The following is a 27,593-nucleotide window of genomic DNA, read 5'->3' as shown; positions in this document are numbered from 1 at the left end:
CATTAGTCCACAAGAAGCATGTTACAGGATATCACAGAAGTTGCAGAGAACTCAAAAATCCCTCCATATCTGAATCCTTTGAGAGTAGCAGTTATAATACATCTCTAGCAATACAACTAAGCAGTCTGGAAAAAGAGCAGAATCTCAAATTGCTCTAAGGGCTAGGACGGTCACTGTCACTTACATGAGGAGTCAACAGATTAGAAGTTCTTTGTGAAAGATCACTGGCTGAATATGGTTATCTCTACCTTCCATTTGTGTATAGAAGTTGATAGTGAATACAAGAACGAATCGACATCGAGTGAGTGCTAACAGTATCGTCAATATCACTAAGCTGTTCTCTTGGCTTTCACAACACTTGTAGTGACTGGGTGGCTCAGTCGGTTGAGCATCCGTCTTTGGTGCAGGTTATGATCTCATGGTCCGTGGGTTCAAGCCCTGTGTCATGCTCACTGATGTCAGTGCAGACCCACTTCGGATCCTCTGTCCCTCTCTCTCTCTCTCTGCCTCCCCCCTCGTGCTCTTTCTCTCAGAAATAACATTAAAGAAAAAGACTAGGAAAATATCAGATCTAAGGAATGTTACTTCAGAAAGCTATGAACCATTGGGTGAGACAAAGCACTAAGATGAAAATGACTTTACAGTTAAGTATAGAAATAAGGCTGAAGAATAACTAGCACTATAATGTAAGCACCCAATAGGCTACCACTCTAGGGAAATTTCAGATCTATCTTGCCTTTCCCCTGTCCTCTGCAGAGTCATGGCCCCTTCTCTGTCTCTTTTACAAAAATTATTACAAACACTTCTGTTCACAGATTCTTCCCTCCCTTCCGGAATCAAACTAAAGGAATAATGTGTTGAGAGGAATTGGGAGCATTTAGAATAATATTCATCTGGACTGCAAGGGAAAATAGATCCAACAAGCTCCAGAAATATCGGGGTTTCAAGAAATGTACACCTGGATTGAAAACTAGGTAGCAAATGTTCCTTCTCGAAAGCTAATGAACTCTGGTTCTGTTTGAAACCATGACCGCTGTAATAAACTCTGTAATGATGATTGCAGCTGTAACATATTCAAACAGATACATGCTTCATGCTTTTTTGAATGGCTGAAGGTAATGACAACAGAAATGCAAAGTACATTTCTAAACTGACTTCGATGAATAGAAGTTTAAGAATGCATGTAGTGCCGGGGAGCCTGGGTGGCTCAGCCAGTTAAGCGTCTGACTTTGGCTCAGGTCATGATCTTGTGGTTCATGACTTCGAGCCCTGCATCAGGCTCTGTGCTGACAGCTCAGAGACTGAAGCCCGCTTCAGGTTCTGTGTCTCCCTCTTTCTCTGCCCCTCCCCTGCTCATGCTCTGTCTCACTCTCTCGCAAAAATAAATCAACAAAAACAACAAAAGAATGTATATAGCATCTTCATATATATTCCTGGTTCTGTAAAGAATAGCCATCTGTGTTTCTCAAACAAGACTGGGCATAAGAATCACATTGGAAATGTGTCGAAAAGGCAGGTTCCAAGGTCCTTTCACCACAAACACTAATATAGGTACTCCAAAATGATTTTGATGATCACAGCCCAGGAACACATTTTGACAAAGACTTCTCTGATGGAAGATTTCTAGGAGGCATTTTTAAATAGAGAAAAAATGATTAAACCCATCGTTTCCACAGCAGTGGGATCTTGGCAGTATGGTTGGCAGTATGGCAGATGTTGACCCTTTAGGTAACTGAAATTTTTTAAGGCAAAATACAGTCATTAGTACTGGTTGAGGGGAGTAAATAAAAGAACAATTTCATTTCTTTAATGAATACTAACATAAAGATGGTAATAGTAACTAGTTAGGTTTTTTAAATTAGATTGAAAATGGAAATATAAACAGAAATATCTACTATTTTTGCAGTCAATGATAGAATTTGTGGTTAAATGGTTTTATTTTGTTTTTATTCAAATAGTTAATTTACATTATAACTCTTGTCATGGTCACAACCAAAACCTTAGAGAAGAGAACACCCTAATTTAGCCAGTCCAAACTTGCTCTCATTTTTCGCAGCTATTCGTTGGGAGGTTCCTAACTCTTACAGTTGAGTGTGTGTGTGTGCATGTGCGTGTGCGTGCAAGTGCTCACTAAACACAAATAACCAATTGTTTTAGTGAAAACTTTAGTAATCTTTTTTTAGCTTTTTTTTTTTTAATTTTTTTTTTCAATTTTTTTTTTCAACGTTTATTTATTTTTGGGACAGAGAGAGACAGAGCATGAACAGGGGAGGGGCAGAGAGAGGGAGACATAGAATCGGAAACAGGCTCCAGGCTCTGAGCCATCAGCCCAGAGCCTGACGCGGGGCTCGAACTCACTGACCGCGAGATTGTAACCTGGCTGAAGCCGGATGCTTAACCGACTGCGCCACCCAGGTGCCCCTTTTTAGCTTATTTTTTATTGATATTGAGAGAGATAGAACAAGTGGAGACGGGGCAGAGGCGGAGGGAGACGGAATACTAAGTAGGCTCCATGCTGTCAGTACAGAGCCCGTTGGGGGGCTCGAACTCAGGAACCATGAGATCATGACCTGAGCCGAAATCAAGTCAGAACTTTAACCGACTGAACCACCTAGGCGCCCCTCATCTTTTTTTAATTATAAAATAATAAATATGTTCAGCTGGATACTGTAGGGATAAAGATATTCTGAATAAATAAAAAATGAAGAGTATCCTTACTTTTTTTTTTTTAAGTTTCTTTCTTTCTTTTTTTTTTTTTTAATTTTTTTTTCAACGTTTGTTTATTTTTGGGACAGAGAGAGACAGAGCATGAATAGGGAAGGGGCAGAGAGAGAGGGAGACACAGAATCGGAAACAGGCTCCAGGCTCTGAGCCATCAGCCCAGAGCCCGACGCGGGGCTCGAACTCACGGACCGTGAGATCGCGACCTGGCTGAAGTCGGACGCTTAACCGACTGCGCCACCCAGGCGCCCCAAGTTTATTTATTTCTTTTGAGAGAGACAGAGAGCATGAGCGGGGAGGGGCAGAGAGAGAGGGAGAGAGAGAATCCCAAGCGGGCTCCATGTTGTCAGTGCGGAGCACGTTGTGGGGCTCGAACTCATGAACTGTGAGATCGTGACCTGAGCCCAAACCAAGGGTCAGCTGCTTAACCAACTGAGCCACTCAGGCGCCCCAAGACTATCCTTACTTTTTATCACTTGGCCTTGTAATTCAAAAGCCTAACTTGCTCTCATCCCATAAGTATGTCCCTTCTTTTCTATGAGCAGCCCACACAATAAAAGCCCATGTTTCTGTACCCTATGATCGTGTCAGGAAGTCTTGGGACACAAACCAGATGGATTGGCTTGTCAGTTAGGTAAAAAGTAGGTGACTAGGTGGTAATGGGTGAATGGATGGATGGATGGATTCGGTAAACGATAGGTAGATATGATAGACAGAGATAGATATGGCAGGCAATTCCATGTTCACAAGATATTTTATTTGTTGATTTCTATATCGGTTCATTAAAATCAAAAGATCAGAGCATATTGCTCAAAATTTCCCATGCAAGATCTCTGCTTCTTTTTTCACACCATATAAAGATGAACCCAAATCCTGGGGTCCTGTTTTGTCAGTAGAAATCAGAAGCATATCTTTTAGTATTTTTATTCTGAACCCTGAACTATTACACTTCAGTTCCTTTGTTTTCTGCTTCACTGGGCATTGGCAGAAAGCCACAGCAATTTTTGGCTAAAAAACTTTTTACTTCAACAGACAGAGAGGATACCACGGACAGTTTCTTCTTTACTCTTCTTCTGGTGGTTTTGTATCACAGAAACACTGCCTTGTGGTACAAATTTTGTGAAATCCATAAATCTTCATTATTTCAGTCAGTTTTCTCTTCGTCGTAACTGCTTTCATTTTCAGAGTAGCTCATGTAAATAGGCTGATCCTGCTTTGCATAAACACGTTGATTTATATGAATGCTATTTTGATCTCAAATTGATTGAATACTAAAAAGAAAGACTAAGAAAAAGAGCACTATATTATGAAGGTCTCCTGTCAAAGACAAAAGACACTAAGTCCTACACACATTCCCAGTTAGTGATGGAGAATTTTGAATTGCCTACTTTTCAGACCAGAATATTTCCATAGAAATACACAGAAACACCATAATACTGAGGCTCAAGTGTTTTAAAAATGCCATAGATTAAATCACATTTTGGAAATAGGACTCTATCCAACAAAAACTCACCTAACACAGGAAGGTATGAGGTTTAGTTTTTATCTGACGACACTAGCATTAAAAAGCCTTCATAGTATTTATAATGCTGTATCTACATCAAAAATGAAAGCAAAGTGAATGTTCATAATCCGAGGCCAGACCCCGTGCTGAGCACTTATGATACTTACATCATTTTTTTCAACATCCTCATACCTACCCTGTTGCTTGTCTCCTATTGGTGCTCAGTAATTAATTGGCAACTTGCTGAATTTTTATTTTATTACACTACTTTTATTTTCCTCCTTGTTTCCTTTCCCATCCATTGTGGCCTGTATCAAAATTCTATATGCCCTTTACTTAATTAAGCAAGGAGACCATTAGTCTATGGTGGCTCTAATGCTTTGAAGGTCTATGTAAACAAACTGAAATCTAAGCCGGTAAATGCTTCAAGATTACAAAATCAAAACACGGAGAACAATGGCTATAGCTAATTAAATACTCTCCTCTCTTTGCTTCTGCACATTCCCTGTGTTGGTCAACTGCTGCTAACCACTTCCAGTTTGGCAGTGCCCCCATTAGAATTGTTTTTTGCTCAGATAAACTCTTAAAATTTTTAACATGCCTCAGTTTAATCTCTTAACACCTTAACTCACCAACAAGAGCCGTACTCTTGGCAAAGAACTTGATATCAATATGTGCACCTTGTTTTGCACCCCTTCCCCAAGAATACTTTCTTTTCAAACTTTGTCACTCCTTGTGTAGTAAGAAATGTTCTCTCCTATCTCCTGGACAGGCATTTGCATTAAAGAGGTTGGTCTGGAGCTGACTGAGGAGTCAAGGACTCTCTCATCAGCTCTGAAATGTGACCTCTTCATCAATAACCTCTATACCTACTCTCCCTCTGCTAAGTCTGACCTGGGCCACTTCGGAGGGGACTACAAGAGCAGCTGCTGTTGGAGTCTGGTTCCCATGAAGTGGTTCTTCCATTGCTAACACAGCGTGCTTCTCCCTACCTCCCTGTGCCTGTGAAAACAAACCTCCATCCCCTGAGACAATCTGGGCCCGTCTCTCCGTCCTTACAAGCTAACATTACCTCACCCAGGACTGCACATATTTGTCTATGGACGAGCCATTTGATTTTCATGACCCTGAGTGTCGTACTTATGCATATGGACGACATGCAGAATCAAAACACAGTTTATTGGAAAGAGTAATAAAAGAGTTTATTGGAAAGAGTAATAAAAGAGTTTATTGGAGAGGCGTCTGAGTGGCTCAGTCGGTCGGTTAAGCATTCTACTCTTGGATTCGGCTCAGGTCATGATCTCAATTTCGTGAGTTTGAGGCCCACATCTGCCTCTGTGCTGACAGCACAGGGACCACTTGGGATACTCTGTTTCCCTCTCTCTCTGCCCCTCCCCCAATCACACGGTCTCTGTCTCTCTCAAAATAAATACATAAACATTAAAAAAAAAAAAGTTTATTGGAGAGCAGAATTCTTGTCTCAGCTCTTGTAACTTCTCTCACCTAGAGTAAGAGAGTGACATTTTCAGAGGCTTAATTTTCTCACCAGTAAAGGGGGCTAATTACACACTCTCCAGCCACCCTACAAAGTTGCATTATGAGGACGAAGTCAGATCACACATTAAAGTGCTTTGTAAAGTGTAGGGTTTATACAAATGTGAGTGATTATACAAACAGTGAGAGAATGTGTCTAACAAGGGCAGGTTCTGCTATGTAAGGAGGTTAGTTGTCTCTTAAAATATGGGGCACTTGTTGGGATGAACCCTGGGTGTTATATGTAAGTGATGAACCACTACATTCTGCCCCTGAAACCAGTTTTACCATATATGTTAACTAACTACAATTTAAATAAAAATTTGAAATAACAAAATAACAATTATAAAACATAATGCAAATGGGCTTCTGGCAATCCTCTCAGCAAGGGGCTGCAGATTGGCATTTGACAGCAAATCTGAGAGCAGTTCAACATCAGAAATTTTACTTTTCCAAAGGAAACCACCAAAACAAAACAAAACAAAAGTATGGAAACATCAACAAGATTTGGCCTCACTGCTAAAAATCTCTCCCATATTTATTCTCTTGAAGCATCTCTTGATGCAAAAATAAAAGAAACAAAAACGGTTTGTTTCTAAACATCTCCTATTTCAAATGTTCTGCATGCTTTTTTTTAACACTGCATACCTGGAACGTGTCTACTATAGAATCAAACAAGTTTTTTTTTTAGACTTTAAAAGCTCAGAGCAAATATATTAGATAGATGCATGGATAGATAGATGATAGATAGGTGACAGACAGATAGATAGATGGTAGATATAATAGATAATCTATCTATTGTAGGAGACACTGAATGAGAAAGAAATTTCCTGAAGTTAGATTTGCACAACATGAAAGCTTACTAAGGAATACTTTTACTCCTAAACACGCAGATAGTCTTCTTGTATTGCCATTTAGATCTATCATTCTGATTGATCACTGTGTAGTTGGCTGTTATTGGGCCTAATTTAACCCTATACACTCACACATCCATCTACTCTGTCTATTGTACCTGACATTCTACAAATTACTTACTCATGCAAATGACGACCTAAGGCAACCTTTTAGGATATTCGTGTTTAATTATACAAATGGTTCTTGATAAATAAGATTATACATCCTTCCATATGTTTATTCCCTCCTTGATGAAAGGAAAATTTAATTTTCATGCAGATTTGGTGGGGACGGTGTTTAAGAATTGCTGAGTTTTACGTAGTCTGCAGATCCATTCAGGTTGCAGGAGCTGACACCCCATATGCAGAAATGAGCGGCTTCTCATTAGGCTTAAACCAGCCTGCTGCACTCTGAAATGAGGGCTCCTAATCGGCCCCCTTTGTGTTCAAATGGTCAAAGCCAAAAAAGAGGAAGGATCTGATCTCCTCTGTGATTACAAAGGTGCAAGACCAAAGTTTATCACATTCTGTCGTGTTTGGTTGCTTTTGGTTGCCAACTTTTGTTTCAGCCTGAGGCTACTTTGCTTTTGCGTGATCTTACTGATTTCTCTTTGGAGGTCTGGGCAGTGAATTCAGCAGGAAAAGCCCCCAGTAGCTGGACTTGGTGTAGAACTGGGCCTGCCCCGCCAGAAGGTCTTGGCGCCCCCAGGTTCCATACAATCTCTTCCACCCAAGCAGTGGTCAACATCAGTGCCCCTGGGAAGCCCAACGGAATCGTCAGTCTCTACAGATTGTTCTCCAACACCAGTGGGGCAGAGACCGTGGTGAGTAGCAGAGCACTTAGAACAAAATTCCAGGGCTGGTTGATTCTTTACGAATAAACTATGGTGCCCTTGCCTTTTCATCTCCTTGATCCTTCTTTCTTACCCATCTGTTCTCAATTGCCCATGATGAACTTAGCACAAAGATCTGAGAAAAAGTATTAGGAAACATACAGAAAATATGTAAATATGCAGGGAGAGAAGTGCTAAAAGTGTTAAAGACTCCACAAATATAAGAAGCCCAAGACTTTAGGGGCACCTGGGTGGCTCAGTTACGCGTCTGACTTCGGCTCAGGTCATGATTTCATGTTTCGTGGGTTTGAGTCCCACGTCAGGCTCTGTGCTGACAGCTCAGAGCCTGGAGCCTGCCTTGGATTCTGTGTCTCCCTGTCTCTCTGCCCGTCCCCCGCTCGTGCTCTCTCTCCCTCTCTCAAAAAATAAATAAACATTAAAAAAAAAATTTTTTAAAGAAGCCCAAGGCTTTAGCAACAATTAATTTAATCAGAAAATAATATCAAGTCGTGGCATATGGTAATGGGTCGAAAATTGGCCATTATTGGTAGTGGAAATGTTCATATGAGAAAGAAAGAGTAGAGCAAAGACTATCCTCGGAATCCCCATTTTGGCACAAGCAAATGTCTGATAACACACTGAAAGCTCAGACTTTCTTTTGGTGACTTCGAGAAAGTTCCAGCGCTTTGGGAGAGAGAACAGCTTGGCCAGCACAACTCTTGCTCCGCTGTTTTTTTCTTGGCACGTTTGGGGCACATCAGGGAAACACAATGGACAGTGGAGAGAAATCATCTCTCCCACTGTGTTTTAGCAAAGCCACTGGCTGAAGGGACCCTAATAACTAATTAGACCAGTTCCTCCATTATTTATACAAAGACACCAAGAGCCAGTAAGATGAAGCCCCTTCTCGGCTGCCCAGTGCATACCACTCTTGCGTTTTTCGTGATTAAGTATAGATTATGACACTGTTCATAAAAAAAAACCCTCATGGACAAGTTGTGCAGATCCCACTATGATATTATAAATTATTTAGACCAATGTAGGGAACAATTTGGGTAAGTGTGGAGAAATCCTCTGAATCCAGAGTGCCAGGTATTAAAACACAATTTCAGAAAATAACTTGCAAGGAAAGAGGTCTCGTATTGAATGTTAAGGAAGTATTAGCATATTTTCTACAGGGCCTCGTATTCAATAAATATAGATGATGTAAATACAATCAACCCTTGATTATCCACGGTTATAAAATGATAATATTAATAAACTAAAATAATTTATATTTGGAGTGCATTGTATGCATTTTTTAAATAGCAGATAACTCTTCTTAATTATATGTTGCTATGTCACTGGAAATTCGTTTTCCAGTTTCTGAACTCTTTTGTTCCAGAGTTCTTAATGAAACCACAATGAGGTAAAATATGTGCTCCAAATAAACCAAAAAGTTCATAATGCAACAAAGGTGGTTGAGGGGAAGGCTTTGATATGTCATATAAACCAACATGCTCCCAGGAAGAGATAGACTTTCAAGCTCTTAAACACCCACTCGAACATGGATCTGAGGGAATTTTGGCCCCCCAGTTACATGCACGGAACAATGGCAGAATATGGACCTTAGTGAATACTCCCCAGAAATATAATTCAAATACAGATTTTGGTATTGGAAAGGCATTATTCTGAAGGCCACAGAATTTGATTAATATTTTGTGTGTTTTCTGTTAGTGGGAATGTGAGGTGGTGCAGCCACCCTGGAAAACAGTATGGAAGTTCCTCAAAAAGTTAAAAATAGAACTATCCTATGGTCCAGCAATTGCACTACTAGGTATTTACCCAAAGGATACAAGAATACTCATTCAAAGAGATATACGCACCCTGATGTTTATAGCAGCATTATCAACAATAGCTAAATTATGGAAAAAGCCCAAATGTCCATCAACTGATGAATGGATAAAGATGTGGTTTATATTTACAATGGAATATTACTTGGTCATAAAAAGGAATGAAGTTTTGCCATAGGCAGTAGATGGAGCCAGAGAGTATTATGCTGAGCAAAATAAGTCAGTTAGAGAAAGACAAATACCATATGATTTCACTTACATGTAGAATTTGAGAAACAAAGCAAATGATCATGGGGGGAAGAAGGAGAGAGGCAAACCAAGAAACAGACTCTTTTTTTTTTTTAACGTTTATTCATTTTTGAGACACAGAGAGACAGAGCATGAATGGGGGAAGGTCAGAGAGAGAGGGAGACACAGAATCTGAAAGAGGCTCCAGGCTCTGAGCTGTCAGCACAGAGCCCGACGCGGGGCTTGAACTCACGGACCACGAGATCATGACCTGAGCCGAAGTCGGACGCCCAACCGACTGAGCCACCCAGGCGCCCCGAAACAGACTCTTAACAATAGAAAACAAACTGATGGTTACCAGAGAGGAGGTGGGTGGGGGGATGGGTTAAATAGGTGATGGGGATTAAGGAGGGTGCTTGTGGTGAGCACCAGGTAATATATGGAAGTGTTGAATCACTAAATTGTACACCTGAAACTAATATTACACTATATGTGAACTTACTGGAATTTACATAAAAACTTAAGAAAATACATTTTGTGTGTTCTGTGCCATATTCTAACATCTTTCTATGGTGCTAAATAATATTGTGCCTCGTGATCTCTATCCTGTTACCTCAAACTTCTAACTATTACACCATTACATTTTTCGCATGTTTAAGATATGCCTCTCCAACTGGATTGGCAATCCTTGAGGGTAAATACTACGCGAGATGCCATAGCGTGCCTCCCAGGTGACCTGGCGTGGCACTCCCTTCATAGGAGGTGGGATACATGATAAACATTTGTCCATTGTCTGTGCTCTGCGACGCTGCCTCACCTCGTATCCTTTCTTCCTACAGCTGTCTGAAGGCATGGCCACCCAGCAGACTCTTCGCGGCCTGCAGCCCTTCACTACGTACTCCATCGGGGTGGAGGCCTGCACTTGCTTCAATTGTTGCAGCAAAGGGCCAACGGCAGAGCTGAGAACTCATCCTGCTCCACCCTCAGGACTGTCCTCTCCCCAAATCCAGACACTGTCCTCACGGACAGCTGCCTTCCAGTGGAGCCCTCCTCTGTTCCCCAATGGTGTCATTCAAAGGTAGTGGGCCAGGCAGAAGGATGAATAAGCCAACATAAGACACGCATACAGACGTACAGCTAGCTACCCAGCCCTGCCCAAGGAAGGCGTGCTTATTGAACAAATACCTATAGCAAAGTAGACAAATTGACTTACGTTCCCTGAAAGTGTTTAAATCATAAAATCAGCTAACGACAGAAAGGTGAACAACCACATTGTCTTTAAATAAGAAAGACTAGGCAATGTGTTTGCATTCATTGAAAGAGTTCGCTCTTCAGGGTTCCCTGGAATTATTCATTCTATGGGCCTCGGCTGGAACATAAGAAACTTCGTGGTAAATCAGAATTTGCCTGATCTAATTTAAAATGCCGTAAGGAACCACTGCTTGAAAAAACAAAGGAGGGATTTTACTCAAAATAATCTGGAACAAAAGATACTGTTTGTTCAGTATTTATTTGCTTGTTTGTTTGTTTGAAAAAAAGATATTCCTTATTTTCAGCAGAGGAGAACGCTTTTATCGCTCTTCCCTGAAAAGAGACAAATCTCTTATCTCTACCAACAAGGATTGCTAGCTGCTGGCTGGACAGCAACACGTGTACACATGTGACTTTTCTTATCACTTCTCCGGACATCCGCCGCTCATTTCCAACGGCATTAAATAAAGTGTTTCTGAGCGCAGTTTCCCACAAACGGAAATCGGAAAGAGCTTGTAGTTCCGCGAAAACCAAACGTCTCCTCACAAGATATACCCCGTTTGAGACGAAAGTTAAACTAACCTGATTGCCTGCTCTCTCGTTCTAGCTATGAGCTTCAGCTCTACGTGGCTTGTCCCCCGGATTCAGCCACTGCGTGCACTCCCAGCCAAACAGAGACGAAGTTCGTGGGGCCAGGGCAGACAGCCAGCCTTGAGGGCCTCCAGCCTTACACCACCTACAAGGTGAGGGTGGCGGCCCACAATGAGGTGGGCAGCACGGCTTCCGAATGGATCAGCTTTGTCACCCAAAGAGAATGTGAGTAGAAGTGGCTGTGCCCCCATCAGCCAGAGAGGGAGGTAGGAACCCTGCCACGAAAAGTAGGCCAGCTGGCCTTTGGGAAGGGTTGGGTGAGTGTTCAAGTGCCCCGAATACCGCTGAGACGTCGATGAAGATGACTATTGGGGGGAAACAAATGCCCTTTGGGTTTAATAGCATAAAGATTAAGTACAAATTTAGGAAGAGTTTTCATGCAGTGGTGGGGTGAAAACCAATTTAAAGGAAATCAAACAAGGATGAACATACAAACTCTGGAAATTTGGGATGATATTTGTTTGTCTGTTTTTTAGTTTGCCACTCCTTTTCTTTTCAAGTTACGTGGCATAATCCAGAAGGCATTTCTGGAAAGCATTGAAATACGGAGGGCACCATCAAGAAAAGCAGAAGGGCAATTCACTAGTTAATTGGGGCCTCCTTACATTTCTGTAAAATAGTTCCTTTTCGGAATTTATAAGGCATATATGTCTACTGTTTAAAAATGACAAAAATGAAAACAAGGTGCCCGGCTGGCTCAGTCGGAAGAGCAGGCGACTTCTGATCTCAGGGGTCATGAGTTTGAGCCCCATGTTAGGTGTAGAGATTCCTTAAATAAATAAACATTTAAAAAATGAAAAAACACCAAAAGTATTGAGAATAAAATAAGCACTTATAGTTAGAGCCTGCTGCATCGTTTGCAGGGCTCAGTGGAAAGAAAAGGTATGGTGCCCCTTGTTCAAAAGTCGGTAAAAAGTACCAATCTTAGGAATGTCTGGTTTTCTTCAAATTAAATTTTGACACATGGAATTTACTACAAGAATGTAAATATTTTAAGTCTTTGGATACTTACTGCACGTTGGATTTCCAGCCACACTGTGTCAAATTATAATCTCATCTTCAGTATATGGCATTGGCATTTTTTAAAGTAAGAGTTATATATTCATGAAAGGCCAATGCCTCCTACAAAGAACTTAATGTGTCTGAACAACAACATGGCAGATGTGAGCAACAGGTCACTCTTAGAGAGAACTTGCTTGTTTGTGGCATTGTTGAGGGATTTTACAAATAGTCTTCAGCACAAGACGATGAAGGAAGTGCTGTTATCTAAATTTACGGAAGACAGGGGCGCCTGGGTGGCGCAGTCGGTTAAGCGTCCGACTTCAGCCAGGTCACAATCTCGCGGTCCATGAGTTCGAGCCCTGCGTCAGGCCCTGGGCTGATGGCTCGGAGCCTGGAGCCTGTTTCCGATTCTGTGTCTCCCTCTCTCTCTGCCCCTCCCCCGTTCATGCTCTGTCTCTCTCTGTCCCAAAAATAAATAAAAAACGTTGAAACAAAAATTAAAAAAAAAAAAAAAACTAATTTACGGAAGACAGAACTGGAGCAGGACTGTGGACCGTGCATTACAATTCCAAGATGCCGTTCACATAGACCAGAATCTGAACTGAGGCTCTGGGAGCTGTACAATGAGGTGGCCCCAAAGTAAGGCCAGAGCTGAAGTTACCTGCCAGTTTCCATATGCAGAAAGTGGAGGTATTCCTCTGAATTCATCATCACCCCGCTCAGCGAAGTACCACTATGTTACCCTGGTCTGTCATGAAGATTTCAGACCTTCTCCTCCCTCCCCAAACCTCCCACTTCCTCCCACCCTCCCCCACTGCACACCCCTCCTGTCCTCACCCACCTCTCCCTGTATGCTCTACAGAACTCCCTGCTTCCACACTCACCAGGAAAAGAGAGGTCACCGGTCAGTAATTTGCTCCCTTCCCACCCACCTGCAATCGGCTTCATTTCTGTCTGCAACAAGGAAGGGTGGTCCTTCTCCCCGAAATAATCCCACCTCCTGTGCTTTGAATCCCACCCCCTTCCCTGCTGACCACCGGCCTCCTCTCTGCAATCTTCAGTGTACCCTGGATAGAGTCACACTTTTTTCCAGTGCCTGAGTGGTTCAGTCGGTTGAATATCCGACCCTTCATTTCGGCCCAGGTTATGATCTCATGGTCATGAGTTTGAGCCCCGCGTTGGGCTCCAAGCTGAGCCTGCTTGGGAGTCTCTTTCCCTATCTTTCTGCCCCTATCCCGCACATGCTCACTCTCCCTCAAAATAATAAAAAAAATAAACATTAGAGTCACAGTTGATTCTCTCCCTCATTTCCCCTCCCACACTCCTCCCTTCATAGCAAAACTTGTCTGAAGGATGCTCTCCGAGGGCTTTGCCCATTTTCCTTCTTCCCACTTACCCTTTAAAGTTCTCCAGAGTGATTTTCACCTCGTCACTTCGTGAAAATCTCTTCCTAGGTTTGCCCTTGACCTCCACAGTGATCATCTAGGGGATATTTTTTAGCAGCAGTCACTCTTACTGACTTCCAGGGAACATTCAAGGCAGTGGGACCCTCAGTCCTTTTTTAAAACGCAGTCCCCCTGGGGCGCCTGAGTGGCTCAGTCAGTTAAGCCTCTGACTCGGTTTCTGCTCAGGTCATGATCTAGGAGTTCATGGGTGAGCCCCATGTCAGGCTCTGTGATGACAATGTGGAGCCTGCTTTGGATTCTCTGTCTCCCTCTCTCTCTGCCCCTCCACTACTCTCTCTCTCTCCCCCAAAAAATAAATAAACATAAAAAAAAAAGCAGTCCCCCCTAGTTTCCATGAGTGTCTCCTGTCCTCCTTCCTGCCTCTGTGGCTGTTCAGTGTCAGTCTGTTGGTTGATCTTACACCAACCAGGTCCCTTCCAATCTCAGTCCTAAACTTTACTCTCTACCCTTTCCCTCCTCTTGTCTTCCCTCCTCAGGAAGTGAGTTCATCTTCTCCCAGGCTTCAGCTCCGAAGGCCAACTCCCAGAAGGCCACCTGCTCCCCGAGTCCTTTGCTGTGAAACCCAGCCCTCCCCACACACCCACACCCCACTTCCTCACCTCCGCCCAAATGCGACAGCCCCAGACACAGCTGGCATCTTTCCTGTAATCTGCTTCCCATTCAGGCCTCACTTTCTCTATGTTACTCCAGCCCTGGGCCGCAGGTCTGAGCACCCAACGTGTGTTGCTCTATGAGTGAGTGAACGCACCCAAACTTCTCGCGTTTATTGTTGCTGCCACACAATCTGCATTCTTTGTCACTTGCACCATAATCCAAAGTGCAATGATTCTCAGTAATGTCTACTGTGTAACCGTAACCGTAGCACGGGGGTACAAGAACATCTGGCTCCAGGGGTCCCAAACAGATCACATCAGGCCACCAGCCACTGACACAGTCCGGAAGCAGAGTCGAGGGAGGGGGTGAAACAGGAAAGGGATTTATTTCAGTGAGGCCACCACGCATTGGAAGCCTGTCTCCAAAGTGCTGAAAACACTTCCAGGCTCATGTAAGGAAAATGTGGGACAAAGGTTGGTGGGGACATGCAGGTGGCAGTACAGGTCAGGTCGACCATTGTCTTGGGGTCAGTCAAGTGAGGTCTTGCCGGCTCCGGGGGGTCCTTATTGCTGGAGGGGATGGTTTGGTTCTTACCACAGGGTGCTTTGCCTCGCCTTTTGCCTGAGTTGAGAGATAAGCTGGGAAGAATTTAATCAATTAGAAAGTACAGACTGAAGTCAAAATGGAGGTAGTTGAAGTCCTCTTTCCTAATGTGCACCCTCCTTCATCTTTCTGCCTGTTCCTCTCACTATCTGCCCTTCTCAAACCCAAAAGGAACCGTGAGAAATACTTATGCCCGACGTGAAGGCACAGTAAAAGGAATTCTGGTCTACTAATAAAAAATGCTACTCTGGGGGCATCTGGTGGCTCAGTCAGTTGAGCATCCGACTTCGGCTCAGGTCATGATCTCGTGGTCCGGGAGTTCAAGCCCCGCGTCGGGCTCTGGGCTGACAGCTCAGAGCCTGGAGCCTGCTTTGGATTCTGTGTCTCCTTCTCTCTCTGACCCTCCCCCGTTCATGCTCTGTCTCTCTCTGTCTCAAAAATAAATAAACATTAAAAAAAAATTAAAACAAAACGCTACTCTGTACAAGGAGAGAGACGAAACATAGTCACCACCCTTCAGAAGCGGTTCCCCTTCATAATATATCCATAAGCCCGTTTTGTGTGTGTGTGTGTGTGTGTGTGTGTGTGTGTGTGTTTACTGGCCAGAAGGCCTGGCCAAAACAGCTCTGTGAGGTTTGCGGTTTTGTTAACCAATTCTCTTTTTAGTCATTGAGCTTAGTTTTGCCAGATTTTTTTTCCTTAGGCTCAAAAAAAAAAAAAACAAAACCCCACAGTGAAGAGATATAAGATTTCCTAGCTGTCTTGGGGCGCCTGGGGCGCTCAGTTGGTTAAGGTCATGATTCTTGATTTCGGGTCAGGTCATGATTGTTTTCTTTGAGTTTGCGCCCCACATCAGACTCTGTGCTGATAGCCCACAGCAGCCTGCTTGAGATTCTCTGTCTCTCTCTGCCCCTCCCCTGCTTGCTCTCTCTCTCACACACACAATAAATAAACATTAAAAAAAAAAAAAAAAAGTTTCCTTGTTTTCTGTTCTTCCTTTACATAGAAGAAGTGACTCCAAATTGGAGTAGCACCAAGGGAAGAAAGGGCTCACTCAATCCACTTTACTGGATCCACAGACATGGAAAAATACAATAAATGGCTATCATATAAGTTTTTTTTTTAAGTTTATTTATTTATTTTGAGAGAGAGACAGAGAGCAGGGGAGGGGCAGAGTGAGAGGGAGAGAGAGAGAATACCAAACAAACTCCGCACCAGCAGCATTGAGCCTAATGTGGGGCTCGAACTCACGAACCATGAGATCATGACCTGAGCTGAAACCAAGAGTCAGGTGCTCAACAGGCTGAGCCAGCCAGGCGCCTCTATCATATGGGTTTTCAAATACCTTTCACGCTACTTTTAACTCATTATGTACCAGAAGAGAAAAAATATGGATCAGAAATACAAATCATAAAGTCCTTTGAAAGTAGTGTTTGTAATTTTATAGTAACATGGGTATGGAGAGGTGTTAGCAATGCATTCAGCCCCCTCTGCCTTAACTACACCTTCAGTGCAAGAACAAAGTGAGGCATAGTTTAACTGCTGGGCTTCTTGAGAGAAAATGTCTGATTGGAAGTGCTTGCCAACTTCCGTGGTGTAAATACTCCCACCGTGGCTAATTTCGATTTTCCAAGGAACACAGAGCTGGCAAGAGGTGACTAGTGGTGCCCTCCTCTGCAATATTTCCACCATCCAGACATAATAGACATAAACCACCTCAAGAGCATAGATAATACAATGTAGCAAAATCACGAAGGATTTATGAACGTTGAGTGTTTATTACCTAAGTTTTAGTATCATTTATTTTAGTTTACATAATATATTTTAATAATGGTTGGGTTTAATAATCAGCTCACAAAATTCCTAAATATGTATCAGTCAGGATGAGCCAGGATGATTCAGTGCACCCATAAACTGAATTAGTAAACTGTGCTCCTTTGAATAGATGTGTATTGATTGTAACAAAACAACACGGGCTTTATGGTTAGCAGGTCTGGGTTCAGACCCTCGGCCTCTTACAAGCCACTGAGGTTAAGCAAGTAATTTGGCTTCTCTGAACCTGAGTTTCCTGACCTGAAAAATTAGGAACTCTTACAAGATTGTTTTGAAGACTAAATAAGATAAAACATATCAAGTGCAGGGGGCATAGTAACTGTTCTCATTTCCTGTCTCCAAATTCATTAGTCTTGGTTATTTTGATTGTTCAATCACTCTTTCCTCAGAGCTCCTATCTTTCTATTTTTATACTATTTACAAACCTTGTCTTTATCTGTGCTGTTATGATGGAGGGGAGATGTGGGAATCTTTTGAATTAAGTGGCAGAGGGAACCCACAGACAGATACAACAGTATATTCCATTGTGAAGTTTGTATTGGAAAAACATATTAAAAGAGGTTTTGAGGGGCACCTGGATGGCTCAGTTGGTTGAGCATCCAACTCTTGATTTCTGCTTAGGTCTGGATCTCAAGGTCCATGGGATCGAGCTCTGCAGCGGGCCCTGCACTAACAGCGTGGAGCCTGCTCAGGATTTTCTTTTTCCCTGACTCTCTGCCCCTCTGTCTATCCTGTGTGTGTTTGTGTGCGTGTGTGCATGCAGCTTCAAAAACAGATAAACTTAAAAAAATAAATAAAATAAATAAAAGAGGTTTTGATAGCTATGGTTTTGGTATTTGCAGAAATACTTCTTATGGCTTTATGAAAAGGTCTTGCTTTGAAAGATAAGAATCAAAGTTGTCTTTGTGGTTAAATCTTATGATCACAAAAGTATAATTATTCCTTATTTTGTTATATTTCCTGACATCAGCAACAGATGGGTTTAATTTCTAAAGAAAAAAAGGATATCCAATTTATTTCCACCACTCGCTTTTTTCTTTTCTTAAAAGCCAATTTAGTATATGGATGGATCTTAATGCTGTTACAAATGTATTGATTATTTTGGAGAAAACGAGATCTCATGAAATAAATCTCTTCTGACTTGACAAGATGATATGGTAACCCTTCATTTGTTTCTGCAAAAATTATTCATTTAAAAGATGAGCCTCAGTTAAGGATTGTTTTCCTTCGTTTTAGTAAGGAGCTGAAAAATGAAAAAAGAACATGCCTGTAAAATGCACACCAAGTTGCTTCTATATCTGATATAATACTTAGGAGACCTGAACTTGATTAGATACTAATGTACTATGCTATTGATTGATTAGTCAGGGCAATGAATTATTATACTCGAATTGCTATTTGCAAGGCTTTTTAACTATCTTAGAAAACAAACTAACGGGTCAAGAAAAAGCTTTAAAAATAAATGGGTGCAAAAGGACATAATTCACCATCTAAGCAGTTTAGTTTGGAGAAAAAAAAATATATTAACTTCATCTAGTCCTTGGGGCTTTGTAGCAATAAATATTGATTTGATATGAAAAATAGCAATCTACTGTAGTTAATAGTGTTAAGGATACTTCACCCGTTAAAAGAAGGAAAATGCAACAAAATATGAGCTCCAGGCTTATGTTGGTAAGCACAACTATTGTATGTTAATAGTTTTATTTCATAAAACACTGCTTTTCATTGATTTTTGGGGGGGAGGGGGAAAGCAGGTGCAACATTGCTGAGAAAGCATCTCATACATGTTCCCATCGGTTTTCTTTTCACCCCCAATGCCAGGTTTTTTTTTAAACACAGAGGAAAATATGAAGGGTTTCAGCAATGCCAATTTTGGGGCGAGGTGTTATACTTAAATATATATATGTGTATATATACAGGCCAGCTCAGTCAGTAGAGTGTGTGACTCTTGATCTTGGGGTTGTAAGTTTGAGCCCCACATCGGGTATAGAGATTACTTGAAAAAATAAAATTAAAAAAAAAAAGATACACACACACTCTGAGATAACCATTTTTAATTTTTTTTAAGTTTGTTTATTTCAGAAAGAGAAAGAGAGAAGGAGCTCAGAAGGGGCAGAGAGAAAAGGAGAGAGAGAGAATCCCAAGCAGGTCTGCACTGTCAGCACAGAGCCCAATGCAGGAGTGGAACTCATGAACCATGAGATCATGGCCTGAGCCGCAGCCAAAAGTCAGCTGCTTAACCAACTGAGCCACCTAGGGGCCGAGCCCTAAGGTTACCATTTTTAGAATATACAACTTTCTCCCAACAGTGCCCCAGTACCGAGTGCCGTTTTTGGTGGACAGCAATTTGTCTATGGTGCGTGTAGACTGGAGTGGCTCCTTCCTTCTGAATGGCCCGCTGAAGGAGTTCGTGGTGACCGATGGAGGCCAGCGTGTATACAGTGGCTTTGACACCACCCTCTACATACCAAGGACGGCAGACAAAAGTTAGTTTCTGACTCCCATTTCGTAGGGTGTCCGGAACTCCACTTCCCGGCTCTATGAGATACTCGGTCTGAAATGTGACCAGCAGATGCTACTCATTAAAATGTCCTGGTGGAAGTGGCCACTTCTTGAGGAAATGTTGCAGCTCCCAGTAAATAAGATTCCCCTTCCCGTTTTCTGCACGTGTGCCATTATGTGCCTTTGTGTGATGGCCCCACAAAGGGACAAGACTGCAGGACAGGCTGTGTCCACAAGACAAATGGCACCCACGGGTAGTCTGGGTTTCCTGAAATAATACACTTGCAGGGACTTCGGAGATTTTTCTTGATACATCCAAATAGAGACAGACCAGGCAACGACCATCTCCAACTCTTAGTCCGTGATTGAGGGCTTTCCTCAACCAACCTTGGTATCCATTGCTCAAACTACAACACTTTTCCTTCGAAAACTGAACTGTTTCTCCCTGTTTAATTACATGTTCTTCTCCTGCTTGATTTTTAAACTGAAATGAGAAAAAAGCTTTACAGGGTACTATTTTCTAATGATCAATATGACCACAGGACCAATAGATGTAAAGCCATTTTAAGCACTCTGGATTTCTGCAATGAATTCATTAGTGGCCTTTTTGGTTGTTTAAATTTCCTTGAAAATGCTACTTACGTTGGTGAAAAGGTGCAGATACACAATGAGATCCAGGATTGCATTTAGAGCATCTGAAACTTATCCAAAGCATTTTTACAATCCAGCTATACATTCTCCTGGTCACAGTTCTTGGTTACCTAGGCAGCCGTTGTGATAAGCAGATGAGATGACCCATAGTCGGGAGATCTGGGTTCTACTCCTGGGCAGGCCTCTACCGAACCACCTGTGTGGCCCTGTAAGAGTTGCTTCTCTCAGGTCCCTGGCAACTGAGAGAAGTATTTAGACCATTCAATTTCCTGAACTCTCCTGTTTAGAAAGAAACTTTGGATCACATAGTGCAAAGTGCACCTGTAAGTTTTACCAGAACAGGTTTAGACCAATATGAAGTATAAGATACGCTGTAGTCTCCTTTACTCTTCCGATCATTCTTTTTCTTTGCTATATAACCTCTAAGCATCTTCTTCAGTTCTGTTACTTATAAATGTATACTATTATTACGCTACTTATAGCTATTTTCTTGGTAATTTGAAAATTAGAAATAAGTGTGTATATAAGATAAAACCTCACAACTTGCGCTGGAAACCTGTTTTCAGATTTCCCATACTATGATATATTGCTCTTCTAAAAGTCTGCCCACTATTTGGAGGTGTTGAATGACCGAGTCTTGTATCTTTTTTCTAGCCTTCTTTCTCCAGGTCATCTGCACGACAGATGAAGGAAGTGTTAAGTCACCCTTGGTCCAATATGATACCTCCACCGGATTTGGTAAACGTTGAACTTGTTATACTTAGTATAGAACCTATTCATTTTGGGAAAGAAACAATCATATGCTTGTTTCTTGTATCCTTGTACTAATATGTTCATAAACTGCATGGAAGGAACTGTTCCACGACAATTTAAGTTCTCATGTAAATTATTTTGGCAAAGAGTTAGGGTATATAGTACTCTTTTTAAAAAAAATTTTAATGTTTATTTTTGAGAGAGAGAGAGAGAGAGAGAGAAAAGAGAGAAGGAGAGCCTGACATGGGGCTTGAACTCACAAACCATGAAATCATGACCTGCATGAAAGACACCCAACAGACTGAGCCACCCAGGTGCCCCAGGTATACAGTCATCTTAAAATACCAAGTCAGGGGTGCCTGGGTGTCTCAGGTGGTTAAGCGTCCAACTTCGGCTCAGGTCATGATCTCATGGTTCCTGAGTTCGAGCCCCGCATCGGGCTCTGTGCTGACAGCTCAGAGCCTGGAGTCTGCTTCGGATTCTGTGTCTCCCTCTCTCTCTGCCCCTCCCCAGCTCATGTTCTGTCTCTCTCTCTCTTAAAAATAAACATTAAAAAATTTAAAAAATATACCAAGTCATTGAATTGTAGACACAGAGATATGACTAAATTCTCTCCTAGTCACAAATGCTCTCTCAATAAAGAGCTATATGACTTTGTTAAAAAAAAAAAAAAAGTGATTTATAGAGGAAGTCAGAAAAAAGAGATCAGAGGAAGAGAAAATACTCTGATGCCAATTTGTGTTGATCATAGTGATAATATTGCAGATTCAGAGCCTAAAATGGTGAATTTGAGAGATTTTTCTCTTGCATTCTCTGTAAAAGATGATGATTGATTGCCATTACCAAGTAATTTAGCTGAAGAGATGAAATTGTAATTTTTATGGAGCATCTTTTAAATTGACTTCTACCCACAATCTTTGAATCTAACACATGCAATACTTTATAATTTCAAAGGGCGAGTTAGAGAAATGCCAGATTTTTTTCCATTTGGACAGAATTGGGACTGATACCCTATTTTAAATTCCAGTAACTAATGTTATATCAAATTGGTATGCATGTGTATGTTTTTTTAAGATACAAAGGTCCAAAAATTCTGAAACACAGGTAAATATATATATTGTTATCAAGAATAATTTCAACTGCTAAAAAAAAAAAAAAAAAAAAATAGGATTCTCTATTTCCAGACTTCTGTGTCTGGATGCCATGTGAAATTTTTTGCAAGACCTAACGGTCCCTTCCACAAAGTTCATCTCATTTCATGCCATAGGAGCCGTGGGATAGACCTCATTTGGTATTCTTTTAGCAACTCCAATGTGTCCACAAGTGAAGTGCACCACTGGAGTCCTAAGGAACACCAGAACTCACCCAAGAACACCCCGCAAGCTCCCGGCTAAGATGAGAATCTGAACGTGGTTTTTCTGTTGACTCCTGGCCCCATCCTTTCTCTTTAGCGGTGGTTCTCAAATGTAAGTGTGCGCTCAGATCATCTCAGTGTGCTTGCTTATTATATAGTTTCCCAGGCCCCCAGCAGAGATTCAGAGTCAGTAGGGCCCAGGAATCTGCTCTTTCAACAAGCCCTGCCCATAACATTGTGTGTCAACTGCCATCAGATTTGAAAAATTAAAAACTAAATAAAAATAGGGGCGCCTGCGTGGCTCAGTCGGTTGAGCGTCCAACTTCGGCTCAGTTCATGATCTCACAGCTCGTGAGTTCGAGCCCCGCGTCGGGCTCTGTGCTGACAGCTGGCAGCCAGGAGCTTGCTTCAAATTCTGTGTGTCCCTCTCTCTGCCCCTCCCCTGCTTGCACTCTGTCTCTCCCCCTCTGAAAAATAAACACTAAAAAAAAAATTTTAATAGATATAAACAAGCCCCACCCAATGACTCTGATGTAAGGCATTAGGATCACAAGTTGAATAAAAACCACATAACCTAGATTGACCCACCTCTAAATCCAGCCAGTCTGGTCTCCTACGTCGGTGGGAAGTATCCTTCCACGGGAGGAATGACCTCTGACACTAGCTCTGGTTTGGGATTTTCTTTGAAGTCCAGGCTCAGCCTCTGGAGTCTCCTAACCCAACCTTGAAGCTCGCACTTGATGGGTGGAGTCCCTTAAAATTAAAGGGACTTTGAAAAGAAAAAAAGAGAAGGGATAAAGATACATTGGCCTGATTTTACCTGATTGTAAGCTCTCCATAAAACAGGGGAAACCTGTATTTGGTTCCTGAATACAAAGTGAGGTTTCCACTGATGAGAGGAGGAACACTGAGGACCTGAGACGATATGGAAAATTCCAAGATGTATTGTCCACCTAATTTCCATAGTCAGTTTTAATTTTATGATGTAACTTTTAAAATGTTCCTCTTCCCTTGCCTGAGGCAGCCTTGAAGCATGAAAGTCTCCCAATCCTCATTTCCCTCCTCCTGATCTGAGAGCTGTTTTCTTTTTGAGACTTCCCTCAGGCAGGCTGCCCTACCTTCCCTGGTGTCCTCCCAAGCAAGGGGTCCACCGGGCCCATCAGATCGGTTTCTGGAGTTACAACCCTGTGCCACCCAGAGGAAATTCAACCCTTCCAGTGAATAACCAAGGTTGTTTGGCGGGGGGGAGCGGCTGGGCTTGTTTTCTTCGTTCAAATAACACACCTGGATTCCTAATTAGAGGTATTCCTGCCTGCTGGAACTTGGCAGAGCTTTGACCCCAACCCTTCACTTTAGAGATGGGGAAGCTGAGGCGCAGAGAGGCAGAGCGAGGTTTTTAACCTCAGAGCTATGAGAAGTCGAGTCAGGGTTAGCAAAGTAGGGTTGCTCCTCTTATGGAGCTTGAAATGTAGTCTTTAGTCACCTTCTCGCCCTCTCTTGAGCCCTCCTACTCCAATTCTGAAGCCCCCTCTCCACTCCCTTCCACTGAAAGTGTGGGTTTTAAGTGTCCCACAGGCCCACCCAGTCCTTGGGGTTGTGGAAAGGGGGAGTTTGTCCAAGGAGTAAAGAGGCACTCGTGACTGTGTCTGTTGGCATGCCTTCCTCCTGGCTGCAGGCCTTTGCTTTGGAAGAGCAGCTCCCTGGCTCGCAGCTGCACACCAGCCTGCACGTCCGCAGCCCGGCCCCGGAGCCCAGCTCCAGGGTTCGCTGCTTGGGCTACATCAAATTGAACACAACCAGAGGACGTGTTGGAAACAAAGAATTGTGCTGTTGTTGTTACAAGAAAGGAGACAGGGAGATCTCTCTGTCTCCCCAGGGGGTTAGTGCAGGAAGCGTTTACTGAGTATATTAAGGGGTGGGGACAGGGAGCTTACAGAGGCATTTTTGGTTCAATTGTACGTGCCTACCAGGTCAACATGCCAGGGCAAATACGGCGCGTTCAAAAAATGGCAGAAAACTCCACCCACAGGAGGAGCTCTTGGTATTATAATGAGCTAAAGATAACTTCGAGAAGACTCCGGGGGCTTCTGGCCTAGGTCCTCATCCAGTCCTGCTCAAAGCTGCTCACGTCAAGGGCTGTCAGCACCTAGTGAGGGGCTCTCGGGCGAAACTCCCAGTTGGCTGTTTCCTGGGCCCGGGGCTGTTCGTTCTGCAAAACACATTTCTTCCCGGCTTTCATACCTTCTCCTTCTCCTCCTCCTTTCTGCCCACCGTGTTCAGCCCTTTGGAGAGGGGCTCTGACACCCACCGCTGCTCCGTGGGCTTGACTTCGCTGCTTCACGCTGCCCTGCAGCGTCCCCCATGAGCCCTTCTCTTGTCTGGCCCAGCTCATCCCAGCTTCCCCCACACCCCCAGACTTAGTCGTGGGACTCCCCAGCCCTCGTCCTGTAAGGCACAGGGCCGATGAGTGCTCCGTAAATCTGAGCTCCTGTGATTAGCCTCACGTGCAGGGAATCACACGCACTGGACTGTCCCCTGTACGGAGAAGTCAGGCGTGAGTGGTCCTATTGCCAAAGGACCTCTTCCCAGGGGAGGCTCTGAGGGCACTTGAGTGGCGACTCGCAGAGCCTGACAAGGTCACAGAGAGGCCAGGGTGCCAGAAATATAAAGACAACAAGGTGGCAAGCACAGGCTGTTTCCATCACAATAGAAAGTAGGATCTAATGTTTCAAATCCGGTTTGCACAGAACTTCTCAGGCACCGGGCTGTTGCATGAAGTGAGGGGACCCCGGATCTCCACGGCACTGACTGTGTGAGACCCAGTAGGGTCTCTGCAGCAGTGGTCAGGCTGGCCCCTCACCAGAATCCGTCGCCCAGGAAAACACTTGGCTCCCAGGGCCCACGGCGGTGAAGCAGGCATTCCTCAAGGTTACTTGGTAACCCCTTTTAAAAGTCCCCTCCTCCTCCCCTTCCCCCTGTCTCTCCCAGGAAACTTGCAAAGGCAGCAGTGATTTGTAGCCTGAGGAGTGTCGGCGAGGTCTCCTGAGGGCTGTAAGCCTGCCCCTGAAGACGCACGGCACCGCTTCCCGGCCTGAACACAAGTACAAACCAGCACCATGAGACAAACTGCTTTAAACTCCTTTCCAATTTACTACCAAACGACAGGGCAAGGGATCACAAAATTGCCTTCTGAAATAACATCTCCCTTTTCTGCCCCTGGGTTTTGCAGGCCTGGTTCTGACAACTCCTGGAGAAAAGAGAGGATCGGGGAGGAAAAACACCGAGTTCTACAGCCAGTTATGGTTCATCGTGTTAATGGCAATGCTGGGCTTGATCTTGCTGGCCATTTTCCTGTCTCTGATACTACAAAGAAAAATCCACAAAGAACCATATATCAGAGAGAGACCTCCCTTAGTACCTCTTCAGAAGAGAATGTCTCCACTGAGTGTCTACCCACCGGGGGAAACCCATGGGGTAGGTCTCTGAAGGCGGGCCCCATTTCCCTCTCCCTGGGCTAGTGCGTTTATGTAAAGGGAAATGTCTCCAGAGTCATAATAACAAGGGACTAGATGACAGTTATGTTTGACAAAATATGGGGACCACGGGAGGCCAATAGTGACCTTATTAAAAGAGGCCCCCAGAGCTTTCTTGTCCCTTCCTCCATGTGAGGACACAGCAAGAAGACTAGACCCCCGTCTGTGAACCAGAAAGCAGGCACCTAACAGACACTCAATTTGCCAGCACCTTGATCCTGGACTTCCCGGCCTCCAGAACTTGAGAAATAATTTCTGTTGTTTAGAAGCCACCCAGTCTATGAGATTCTATTAAAGCAGCCCGCGTGGATGAAGACACCTGGGAAAGCTTTTTAAAATGCCATTGCCTGGGCCTTCTCCCAGAAAGTCTGATTTCATCACTTTTGGGTGGGGCCTGGGGATTGGTAATCTCCTTCTTTAACTCCAAAAGTGATTCTAAGGTGCAGCCAGGGATGAATATTTCTGTTCTAACGTTGTCAATCAGGGAATGGTGGAGAAGGGTGGTATGTTGAAATCAACGGGGGAATTTACAGATTATATAACTGTGCCCCTTGCGGGGATTAGAAATAAACAGGGAGTCTAGGGAGAGAATAAAGTGCTCGCAGTGCTCAGTTTGTCCCCTGGCTGTGACACTCTAGGCCACCGAGGATGGATGGCTCCTCAGAGCTCCCGACCACCCAGTCCCAAGATAGGAGGTCAGAGGTCTAGGGGGTGAGGTCACACAAATGGTGCGGGGAGATCGAGGCCCAGAGCACTCGTTGAAGGGGGAAACGTGACTGACTCGGAAGGTCCCCTCTGCGGTGTGGGGCTGTGTCTACTCGGAGGAGGAAAGGCTGCAAGTTCTAACTCCCACCAGGCACCAGACTTTTCTCCAAGCCATGTGTCCAAAGGGCTGCCTCTGCCTGAGAAATCACCTTCGCTGCAGTTTGCACAAAGGTTCCATATGAGCTAGTAGCCACCCAGTGCAACTAAACTGTGATTACCAGTTCCAATGTGGGCGGAGTTTCCCACAGCAAGCAATTCTCTGACACCTGGTGGGTGTCCTACAATTCAACTCAGTTCTGACACTACCTACGGGGAGAGGTGGAGTCAGAGGTATTTCATGAGGTAAGGGTTCAGTTCCACAGGACGGTCCCCTCTCCCCAGCTGCAGACACCGGGTCACAAGTCCAGGCTGTCACCCGGGGTTCTGACAGACCAGCTACGGGTTAGAGTTTCCAGTGACCCCTCCTGGGGTTCAGTTCATTTGCTAGCGCGGTTCACAGAACTCAGGGAAACATTTTGCTTATTGGATCGCCAGTTTATTATAAAAGGAGGGAACCCGGGAACAGGCAGATGGAAGAGATGGATAGAACAGACTGTAATGGAGGCTTTATCCCTTAGCCGCGATTGGTCAACACTGGCCATTGGCTACTGATTCAACCTCCAGTCTCTCCCCTCCTTAGAGGTGGGGGGTGAGCTGAGGTTGAGCTGGGACCGAAATTTCCACACCCTTATCACAGGGTTGGTTCTGATAACCAGCCCCCAACTTTAGGTAGTTCCCAGGAAAATCACCTCATTAGCATGACAAAAGACACCTTTGTGGCTCTCATCTCTTAAGAAATTCCAAGGGTTTCAGTAGTCCTGTGCCAGAAATTGGGCTGAAGGCCAAATATATATTTATTATAAATCACAGTATCACAGCGGCACCAAATTATGCACAGAAGCCTGATCAAACTGCTTGAGTTGCAGCACTTCAAACAATAGAGAAAAGTCAACCAAAGAGCATTGTGTTCCATCCAGATCTCTTCATTTGTGCAGGACACAGCCACGAACAGTGTCGAAGGCACTGACAAAGGTGTATCGTGATGCCCAAGT

The 27,593-nt window shown here is 43.6% G+C and overlaps 1 protein-coding gene across 5 annotated transcripts in view; it reads left to right on the top strand.

Moving 5' to 3' along the window:
- The window catches only part of USH2A (usherin), a 751,068-nt gene that overhangs the window by 710,101 nt on the left and 13,374 nt on the right, over positions 1-27,593 (top strand). For 3 of the 5 annotated variants that reach the window (XM_040461001.1, XM_040461003.1, XM_040461000.1), the window contains 6 exons: positions 7,269-7,475; positions 10,384-10,622; positions 11,403-11,611; positions 19,254-19,430; positions 20,752-20,835; positions 25,434-25,678. In XM_040461001.1, coding sequence (XP_040316935.1) covers positions 7,269-7,475; positions 10,384-10,622; positions 11,403-11,611; positions 19,254-19,430; positions 20,752-20,835; positions 25,434-25,678 — 1,161 coding nt within the window. The remainder of the gene's footprint in view (positions 1-7,268; positions 7,476-10,383; positions 10,623-11,402; positions 11,612-19,253; positions 19,431-20,751; positions 20,836-25,433; positions 25,679-27,593) is intronic. The other 2 variants (XM_040461002.1, XM_040461004.1) reach the window with 2 other exon arrangements.

This window comes from Herpailurus yagouaroundi, unplaced genomic scaffold (assembly GCF_014898765.1).
Source record: "Herpailurus yagouaroundi ecotype Mexico unplaced genomic scaffold, PumYag 253, whole genome shotgun sequence".
NCBI classification, from domain to species: domain Eukaryota; kingdom Metazoa; phylum Chordata; class Mammalia; order Carnivora; family Felidae; genus Herpailurus; species Herpailurus yagouaroundi.
Note: the sequence above shows the minus strand (reverse complement) of the source record. Positions and strands in the feature narration are given on the sequence as shown.